The 11,127-nt window shown below is 35.7% G+C and overlaps 1 protein-coding gene across 1 annotated transcript; it reads left to right on the forward strand.

Annotated features, from left to right (window-relative positions):
* The first annotated feature begins 407 nt into the window (after positions 1–407).
* LOC123544953 (phosphatidylinositol-glycan biosynthesis class F protein-like) lies at positions 408–9,764 on the forward strand. The gene is made up of 5 exons (XM_045331130.2): positions 408–700; positions 5,764–5,849; positions 6,445–6,561; positions 7,714–7,822; positions 9,377–9,764. The coding sequence occupies exons 1-5, from the start codon at positions 437–439 to the stop codon at positions 9,491–9,493; spliced, it is 693 nt and encodes a 230-aa protein (XP_045187065.2). The 5' UTR covers positions 408–436; the 3' UTR covers positions 9,494–9,764.
* The last annotated feature ends 1,363 nt before the right edge of the window (positions 9,765–11,127 follow it).

Raw genomic sequence — 11,127 nt, forward strand, 5'->3', positions numbered from 1 at the left:
ACCTCATTTTCTGTTCGGGTTTATCATCAGTACCAGTAGGGTTATATTGAACTGTTCTCAAATGCAAACTGTAACTACAAAATAACGAGGTACAGGCAGTTTTGTAAATATTAACAACGTAACATGTACCCTGGTGTTTGGCATCGATTTTGCAGACATTACTGTACCCGTCAAGTTACTCATCCGTATCGAACTGTCAGTCTGAACCTAATGCATTTTTCCTAACTCTGTTTGTTTTACCTTTGTTTTCTGGTGCAATCTGGTGCGTAAAAGACCGACTGAAATATATGCTGACCTTCTTATCAAAAACCTCAAAGATAAGCCGATTATTTACATGATTTTGACACGTGTCTGACAAGGACGCTTTATTTACTTTTTTGACAGGACTCGGAAATGACGTTTGTGGCTGAGCTCTTCACAAAGAAGAACTTTCAAAATGGCAGCGCCCTTAGTATCGAGTAACTCTGTGTCGAAAAAAACGTTTAGATACACAGTGTTAGGAAATGTCTCCTGTGCTGTTATATTGATTTGCTTAACTTATATCCCATTAAATGGAAAATCGCAGATTGATATTGTTTATAATCCGTTTACTGCCACTAAATTTCTGTCGGCCTTAGTTTTGATGCTGCATTGTCTTTTGCATTTTACCCTACCACAAAACAATAAAGGCCAGAAGTTTCGACTAGGATATTTTATTAAGGTGTGTACGGAGTTAGAACAAATAATTTTATGTGGTTGCAATATTGTGATAATTTTTGCACAGGTCAACTATGTAGTATGTAATAATAATATGAAATTAGGTGCTACCTAAAAGGCAGAGCTCCCTTGAAAAATCACAGTGCCCCTTTAAAATTAAAGGAGTGGTGTTGGAATTGTCTGGAATTATGGATTCGTTGAGGAAGTTTATGTTCTATTAGATCTATTAAAATTATAAGTATTTAATGATAAACCATGATTTCTGAATGGATGTTTTAGACTGCATCAAATTTAATTCTTGACATGTGAAATACTCGAAAGATATTCTGTATATAATTAAAAGAAAGTTCGATATAGATGAAAATCTGCACCAAGAAAAAGAAGAAAACGTATTTGAATAATTTCTGTTATTCGTATTAAAACGTACTGCATCAACAATTTTACATAAATTATTATCATACTGGAAACCAGTCACAAATGATAACTCCTTCAAATTGAAAAGCTTCAAACCTAACAGAATGAGGACTTCATGTAAAAAGTTTCAATTCCACAGTTAATAGAAATTAGAATTTGTGTACTCCTGGAAATGACTATTGTTATTCTTTTAAATGTCATTATTGTCAAATTTTGGTTCTTTCTGAAAGGAAGAATGATTGTGTCCAACTTTCAGTCAAAAATACTGCTATAATAGATGCCTGGTATGGGAAAATTACAACTCAAAAGACTAGCAATTTTTAAAAGTTAATGATCAGAATTTTACATGAGAAAAACAGTGTTTGCCGAAATTCTCGAAAAACCCTGTTTATTTATTGATAAGTTAACATTTCTATGGCTTTTTATGGTTAATCTTTTGGCACTATAAAATAGGGATGGTAGAAAGAACCTTTTTGATGTTTATTGATAATTCATCGCCAATAGTTTTAGTTTTTTTGATAAACTCTAGTCAGTGATTTTAAAGCTAACGGATGAAATATATGCGAACGGGGAGAATAGCATTATTTGCTTTTCACAGTTCAATGCCTGTATATTTAGATCCTAAAGCTGTTTTTGTTTTTAAAGTTATGTCTACTTACTACTGCACATGCACTACATTGGAACCTGACATCAAAACTAAACACTTGTTAAATTTCACATGAATGACTTTAGTTATACAATATTTTCAAAACTCATAATAGTAGGAAAAAAAACTGAAGTAAAAAAAGGAATTGAAAAAACAAATCTGGTCCAGGTGAGGTTCGAACTCGCGACCTCTGGTTTTCAACGCGAACTCGCTAACCACTACACCACTGTGGTGTTATGACGTCATCATGACAAACATAAGTATATGTAATAAAGTTCAGTAATGGCAGCGTGACGAAAGTCGTTTCAAAATGAAAATATTGTATTTTATTTCTTTTTTCTTCGTACAAAATGTATTAAGCACTAATTTTTTTATTATCAAATGCGCATTTACATTTTCATTCAATATTCAAAGCAGTAAGCGAGACGCTTTTGTCAACCGTAAACAGTAAGCGTCTACTGACGTCTTTACTGATTAATTACTATGTGCATAGAACACATGAAAAAATCCGAACAACACCGATTCCAAAAAGTACCACGAATTTTCAACTCGATAGTATACACAGTTAGATCTCTCTATTCGTTTTCTTGTTCATACGTCTAACCGTAATGCGACGCTGTCGGCGGTAGCTCTGCTATGAATTAAGGCACTGCCTAGCATGGGGATTTATCTTTTATATATCTACTTATGAAGAAATAATCAGTGAAACTTCGCGCTTAACAGTGGTTTACATTTAGTGCCATCATACCTTTTACAGCGAATATCATACTTTGCAAAATTTATGGGAAGCCGTGACGGTGACGTCATTCACCGCGTTTTCGCACTGGCTTTAGGATTTTTTGTTTGTTTGTTTGCAATCCACGTAGAAACTTGACAGCCTTTACACTTCCTTACTGTTTTAAAAGTGTTTTTCAGTTGCATGTACAGTTTTCATTACGAAAAAGAATCATGTTGGTGCGGTTTACGAATTTCTGTGAATGATTCGGGGTGCTCGGATGTTCTTGCAGACAACCAGTCTGCGTTTTGTACATAAACCGGAACCGGAAAACATTGAAAAAATTGCCTCAGTATATGCAGACAACAAAGACGAATAACTATATACGGACGTTACCGTCTCGGGGATTTTCATCCCCGGCGCTTTGCGCCGTGGATCAATCCCCTATGAACTAAGGCAAAGCCTCAAAGCAAGCTCAAAGAAATCGGATTTATCTAAAAATATTATACATCATTTATTTGTCACAAAGAAACTATTCACTAGTCACAAGAATTCAGGAGAACCCATTAGGGTGCGCTTTTTTAAAACTTCCGACGAAACTTTTCAAATCCATCACCAAGTGTGAAAGTATGCCCTTTTCTCGTTATTCCGAGCCCCTAAGCCAGTTTTTCAGTGCTGGTCAGTAGAAGATTTAAGTTTCAAAAGAGTTTTTGCTATAGTTTGATACTCCAACATCTAAACTTATAAAATCCCCATGAAGAAAAAATCTAAGGATTTCTGTAAATGAATAATCTAGGCTTTCACATGATGACCCTAACCCTCTGAAACAGCCAGATTCTTTCTCGTTAAATCCGAGACTTGCAATCATTAGTACTAGCTCTGAAAAATTAAGGTTTTTTTGAAAAAGTTCTTTGTTAAAATTAAGAACAGATATATTATTGTGTTAGCGGACAAAAAAGTTTTAGAATAAGTGCTTTCTTTTTTCTGTAAGAAGGTTATTTATTACCCCATTGATTTTAGATAAGCAAATTTTGTGCCAAAATTTTCTGTTGTGTATATTTCTATTTTAATGCAAGTAATTCTATTTTCTTTTAATTTTTGTTTATCTCTCATATGATTTGCTACAACATACATAAAATTTAGAAACAGCAAATAGCTGCAAGTACAAATTTTCCAAAGGCTCGGATCAATGAGAAGGCTCGGAATTACGAGAAAGAGGTATATACTTGCGTTACCGTAAAGCTCGATTCTCGAGCAGGCCCTTTGGGCCTGCTCTTCGAGCTCGCTACTACATAGGAGGAACTTTTCTGTGGTCAGCCTTCAGCGACAATTCTACACGGCAATTTTTAAATCACATTTTAACTGTAACAGTCTCAGGAAAAAGGTGCAGCCTTGACCGGAACTCGGACCTTGGGCTTAATGTGCCAGCGCTCTACCAATTGGGCTACCGAGGCCACCCGATACAAGAACCGCTACACACTTGCCCTCTTTATTGCGAGACATTGGCACTCCTGGCCAGTGTCTGCCGCAGACTTTTAACCAAATTCAGATGCACATCCCAGCCAAACTGCTGCGCCACGCATGGGCTCCAAGGGTGGGCATTGGTGGAACCTCCAAATATAACACTCAGGAAAAATGTGCAGCCTCGACCGGGACTCAAACCTCGGACGGTCCAACCTTAGGCTTACTGTGCCAATGCTCTACCAATTGAGCTACTGAGGCCACCAGATACGACAACAGCTACATAACTAAAAAAAAAAAAAATATATGTGAAATTTTAAAATACATAGAAAGAATAGTATGTTTTTTTCCCAAAGTTTGAATTTAAAATTCCCAAATGATTATACCTTTTAGGGTTTTTGCTGTTTTAAGATAGTTTTGCTAATTTGTATGTATATTTAGGTAAATTATAATACTGTTGAACAATTACTGAAATGCAATTCATTAATATTTCACACAAAAATGTATTTATGTAGATTTTGGTAATTTGCAAATTGTCCCAATTAAGACAATTTCCGCGAGCATTTTCCTATTTCCACCGGTGTCGGTGGCATTCCCAAATTGATGAAAAAAAGGCCTGTATGTGAATAAATGTCAAAACACGAGTTTGTCACTGTTTTAAACAATGCCCTCTAAAGTTTACACACATTTTACACGGCTCTGCTTCGTGTCACATGATCGAAAACCGCACTGTCTGGTGTACTGAGTGTATGGCGGACATGTAAATACAGCGAGGTAGCCAAATGAAACATATAGTGTTTATGCTTTATTTATCATTTGGCTCATCAGGATAGCTTGTTATGACGTTCTGATAAAATTTCAGATACTTCTGGAATTAAAGTCCCCCTAGGATCAGTTATGAGATTATGATGAGAGTGGGAAGACCATGGGAGGAGCAGGGTTGATAATACCAAGTGCATAACATACTGAAAGTTGGACAGAGATTACTGAACATGAATAAATATAAATATATATATATATATATATATATATATATATATATATATATATATATATATATATCACTTAAAACACTTTTAAACAATAATTTTGCAGAGAATATTCTGACATGTTTATTTATAAAATATTTCATTTCTAGGCTCGTGGTATAGGCTGTCTAGGATTTGGGCTGTTTTGACCTCTTATTCATTCATAAAAGCATAATTGGGGTTTAAAGCCCACTCAGGCAATTTGACCAGCCTGTCAAACCTGGGTCCTCTCACATGTACAACAGGCACTCTACTGCATCTTGGAGCCTAGATTGTAAGAGTAGTTCAGGTCACTGACTTCGAATCATTTGCCCTAATCACCAGTGTGGGTTAGGTTTTAGAATTGTTCATGTTACGAAGACGTTCAGCTGGCTTTCACAAGGCCGGTGGTAATATCTTTCAGGTTAAAGCATATAACAGCTATATAAGATCCCATGACAGTTAGAATATTGCTACTTTGGCTAGCAACCCTGTTAGAAACGCCTTACAAGTAAAATTTAGATTTCCAGAGATCTGCTGCTTGATACATCTGTAATAATTATAATTTTACTAGTAATGTCACTGATTTGATACAAGAACTGCAGAGTAAAGCCCCAGAATGCCATAGAATACAATTTTATTTTAAATATAAAATGGAGCATATTGTTGGTCACAATCATCATTATTATTGATGAACATTGAATGTCACTTCTTATTTTGTTTGTCTTTCGAAACATTGAACAAAGGTAAATGCTGTATGTCTTTTTAATTATTTTTAATATGAACATGTAATATAATGTTGTAATTTTTTGTGTTTATTTCAGGATTTACTAAGATGTGTACTTGTGTTTGCATTAAGTGTTGTGTTCTTTTATATTGTGGCTGTTCTCTTTGGTGCAGCTTTTACAAGGTAAATTTATGTCATCTGCATGTATTTGACTTCCGGTCACAATATACATGTCTTGATTTGTGTTGACTAAAAAGAAATTAATTAGTTACCTAGGATTTCAGATTTGTACAAGTTTTTTAATACAGTTAAAGAAAAAAACATTCTTGAAATGTAACAGGTTGAAGGATTCTAAAAGAATTTACTTGAATTGAAATATTTTGGATAATATTGAGCAGACGTTGTTGGTGTCACCTTGGGATCAGGCTTGGAATTCTGAACTCACTGATCTGAAAGATGAGTAAATCTGAAATATTTGGCCAGATCAAAAAATATATTTTTAAAAGCTTATTTCAGTTACACTGTGTTAACAGAAGATACATAACATATTAGAAATTATATTCCTGACTTCGAATCAGTTGCCCCTCACTTATGTGGGTTTGGACCTCGTTTGGAGCGTTTAATTCTTATGTAAGGAAGCCACCCAGCTAGCTTACAGAAGGTCGGAAGTTCTACCAAGGTGCCAACCCATGATGAAATCATGCACGGAGGGCCCCCTCCAAGAAAAAAAATTTAGTTTCATTTGATTTCATACTTTCTGTAAATGTTTTTTTTTTAGCCAAACAGCAGAAACGTTCCATTTTGCGATGATGTTATCTTCAACAGTAATGGGACCACTGCTCATACACCTGGAGACAAATGCTGATACATGGTCTCGAGTACTGCTTTTTCAAAGGTCATTAGCTCACTTGTAACACCTTTAACTTCACATCAAGTCTAATAATTTGATTTTCTCCTTGGCTACTTTGTGTAACCCAGAATTTTCAGTCTTGAAAAAGTAATTTGCTTTTATTTTCTCATTAGATACTGCATAATAACTTGTTTACTGCTGTGAGAAATATGTGACATTGGCTTTCCAATTTTTGAAACAAGAATTGTCCCCTGCCTCTTCCGAAGAAAAAAAGGGGGACATAAAAATAGGCTGTGTTCTTCCGTCCGGCCTTCCGTCACACTTTGTGTCCGGTCCATAACTCTGCTATCCATGAAAGGATTTTGAAATAACTTGGCCTAAATGTTCCCCATAATGAGACAGATGTCATGTGCAAGACCAGACCCCTAGCGCCAAGGTCAAGGTCACACTTAGAGGTCAAAGGTTAACAGGGTCTGTTTTATGTCCGTTCCATAACTCTGCCATTCATGAAGGGATTTTCAAATAACTTGGCATAAATGTTTTCCATAATGAGGCAACATGTCATGCGCAGGACTCAGATCCCTAGCTGCAAGGTCAAGGACACACTTAGAGGTTAAAGGTTAACAGGGTCTGTTTCGTCTCCAGTCCATAACTTTGCCATTCGTCAAGGGATTTTAAAATTACTTGGCACAAATGTTCCCCATAATGAGAGGATGTGTATTGCACAAGACCCAGACACCTAGCTTCAAGGTAAAGGTCACACTTAGAGGTCAAAGGTTATCATCGTCCATTTCTTGTCCAGTCCATAACTCTGCCATTCATCAAGGGATTTTAAAATTACTTGGCACAGATGTTCGCCATAATGAGTTGATTTATCTTGTGCAAGATCCAGACCCCTAGCTCCAAGGTCAAGGTCACCTTTGGAATTTTTTTTTTATCTGGTCTGTAACTTTTTATGCATTGGTTTATATTAAAATAACTTTGCATATATATTCACCATTTCAAGACATTGTGTCATGTACAAAGGTCAAGGTCACAGGCACCCAAGTTAACTTTTTTTGTAGATGAAATTACTTCCTTTTTAAATGATATACAGTTACAATGTCTTGTTTCCATTGGTATAACATTAAAATGATTTTATGTTACATTTACAGATTTATATTACATATACCAGTATTTGTTTTTCTGATATTTCAGCCCTGAACTTGGAACAGAAACAACAGTATTTGTAAGCAGTATCACCAGCTTGATAGGAGCTTGGCTGGGAGCATTTCCTATACCCCTTGATTGGGACAGACCATGGCAGGTATGTCTTAGCATTTCATTACTGGTACACAACATGGTAGGAAGGTCTTGCAAATTTCCTATACCCTTATGGCAGGTATGTAGTATTTATTTTACTGCATGACTAGGACAGACCATGGCAGGTATGCCTGATTGGTTTGTTTGTTTTGGGTTTAGTGCTGATTTTCAACAGAATTTCAGTTATGTAATAGCCGACAGTAAACCTAACCAGTGTCCTTGGATCCTGTTCCAGTACAAACCTGTTCTCCACAAGTAATTGTCAACTTCCCCACATGAATCAGAGGTGGAGGATGAATGATTTCAGACACAATGTAGAACATATACCTCGGATCGAACTTGAGCATTTAAATTTTACTATACCTTTTGACAGTGACAGACCGTGGCAGGTATGTCTGAGCAATTCCTTTACCCTTTGACTGGAAAATACCATGACAAGTATGTCACAGCATTTCCTTTACCCTTTGACAGACCATGACAGGCATGTCAGAGCATTTCCTGTACCTTTGACTTGGTCAGACCATGGCAGGGATGTCTTGAGCATTTCCTATACCTTTTGACTGGGATAGACCATGGCAGGTATGTCAGAGCATTTCCTTTACCCTTTCACAGGGTCATACCATGACAGGTATGTCAAAGCATTTCTTGTACCTATTGACTGGGTCAGACCATTTAGACCATAGACTATGCCAAATCATCACCTATTCCCCTTTACTAGGCCAGACCATTATAGGTATGACAAAACATCTCCTTTAACCCTTGACTGGGGCAGACCATGGTAGGTATACCAAAGCATCTCCTGTTCCTTTGACTGGGATAGAGTATGATAGGTATCGCAAAGCATCTCCTTTTCACCTTGCCTACAACATGTCACAGCATCTCCTTAACCCATTGACTGGTATGTCAGAGTATTCAACCCAGATTGGTGAAAATCAGTGTACTATTGCATGTTTTCATTGAATTATCGAAATATATGAGTGAAATATATCTGGTATTTCTGCAGTGAAAAATACAAAATACTTTTCCACTGGTAAGAAACTATAAAATGAATGAATTTAGACAAAACATTAAAGAAAAGAAAAATTGTTAAATTTGTTTGCTTCACATGTAATACCAAAATATCTTTCACTCTTGTGCAAATGAGGTTTATTTACCACAAATTGGTTTGAAATATAATAAACAACAAGTACCCATGCTTATTTTAGAAGTAAACAAAACTAAATCACACATAAATCATGTTTAAACATATAACTTGGAAAACTAGGTAATAAAGAAGATATATAAGAAGAACCAGAATCGAGCCAAATAATAGCAGACTCAGTTTATGGAGTCTGTCCATTAGAGGTAATAATATTATGCAAACCTCTCATCCCATATTATATTACAGACTGCGGTTTATGACACATTCAGCGGATCCTTCTAGCATTTATAAATTGATAAAAAGATATTTTATTTACTTATCTTTAGTACTTTTACAAAGGTTTCACAATCTGTACTTCTGACCTTTTTTTGTAACCACTTTAATACTAATGCATTTGGTGTATTTTTGTATTTTCAGGCTTGGCCTATTACCTGTGTTGTTGGCACACTGACTGGACATTGTGTAGGGATTATTCTGGCATCTATTTACATCAGCCTTCAGTTTTATAAAGTGAACAAGTTCAAACTTACCTGATGTATTGAGGGACTGTATGACAAAGTGAAAGGATTTTTGGTGCAAATGAATTTAGTTAAAATTCTGCTAACTTGTGTCTCATTGGCTGTGTGGAGATTCATGAATATGCAAGTGCCAGTAGAAACTGAGGTAATATGTTTACTGACAAGAGGACTAAATAAAACTACTGTTATAGTGTTTGTGGCCTTTGAATCACATAAAAGTTGTTATAATGTGTAATAATTTGAAAAATACCTAACTTTTGTATAAACAAGTAACTTCACTGCCTAAATTGAGTTTGTTCCATTATATTTTTGTTACTGACACAGTTCTAGGAATGTGACAACTTTCCAGCTTTTATAGTTGAAGAGCTAGGTGTGTTTTGAGTCATTATTTTAAACATGTGAAGGTTTTGGTAGAACCAGCAACAGTCTACAAGACTACTTTGCCTTAAAGAAAATAAATCCATGCTGAAGCTGAACCTTAAGTGGTGAGTGAGAAGTGATTTACAGTTAGTGAACATGACTGCTGTGCAGTGGCAGCTTCTGGAGGTTTACCAGTAAATGGATCACAGTTGACTTTGTTAAGTCCAGTATTGCTCACTGAGGAGAAACACCTCATTACAGGTCATGAATTGCATTGCACTTTATAACAGATAACAGTGCAAGATCAAATCAAAACTTTTGAAATTGAAACTATAAAGTCTGTCCTAAGAACACAAACCTATACAGGAAGACTGTATGTGCCAGATGTTTGGCTCAAAACAGTAACCCCAAGCCATTTTAATGAAATTCCAGAACTGATATATAGTAATGTGCAAAATAGTCGTAACATATGGTACTGTCAGTAACAAGAGCTTTTGAATGCCAGCAATGACTGGCTTTTAAAAGGCCTTTTCACAAAAAAAGGTTAAAACAAGAATTTTCAAAAAAAAACTGCTAGGTCAGAAAAGGAGCGTAACTTTGTGACAAAGAAACTAGATTTATGGATTCTATGCATTGCACATCATATTATGACTGTTGAGTGTGTCAAGTTTCAGTTCATTCCAACAAGATGTTTCTTAGACAGCTTACATGCAGCGACTTGACTAAACATTGGTTCAGTTGAAAAGGGACATAACTTTGTGTAAGAGAAGAACAGTGTTATATATTGAATGTCATATCACCACAGTGAAAGTGTTTGAGGATATAGTCTTTTCCCATAAGTGGTTACTGAGATATCAGCATACATGAAACAACATAACAAATTGGGAAGTGGATGCCAATGCTGACACAAACAAAGGAATAAGTGCAATAGCTTTACCTTCTGTTTAAATATTCAATCTAAAAATTAATTTGTGACGAAATTTATCAAAGCTTAGAAATAAATTGCGTAACTTAGTAATATAGTTCTGTGTTGAATTTCAAATAATCCGGTCAATTAAAATAATTTACACTGCCAGCATTATGCGGGGTCTAGTTAGAAGTTTCAGTATATTTATTTATTTTGCTGCACTTAGAGTCACACTGACACAGTTTAGGTTATAAGGCGACTTTTTCACTGTTTGTTGGCCCTCCGTATCTGCAGGCACCAGGTAGAACTACCATCTTCTGTAAGCCAGCTGGATTTTTTCCTATTATGAAGAATTCTACATCCCACATGAGGTTTCACACAAA

Source organism: Mercenaria mercenaria, chromosome 1 (assembly GCF_021730395.1).
Source record: "Mercenaria mercenaria strain notata chromosome 1, MADL_Memer_1, whole genome shotgun sequence".
NCBI classification, from domain to species: domain Eukaryota; kingdom Metazoa; phylum Mollusca; class Bivalvia; order Venerida; family Veneridae; genus Mercenaria; species Mercenaria mercenaria.

Coding starts and splice junctions, on each gene's coding strand:
- LOC123544953 (XM_045331130.2), top strand. CDS start 437: ATGGCAGCGCCCTTAGTATCGAGTAACTCTGTGTCGAAAAAAACGTTT. Junction 5,850..6,444: donor TTTGGTGCAGCTTTTACAAG/GTAAATTTATGT, acceptor TTTTTTTTTTAG/CCAAACAGCAGAAACGTTCC. Junction 7,823..9,376: donor ATTGGGACAGACCATGGCAG/GTATGTCTTAGC, acceptor TTGTATTTTCAG/GCTTGGCCTATTACCTGTGT.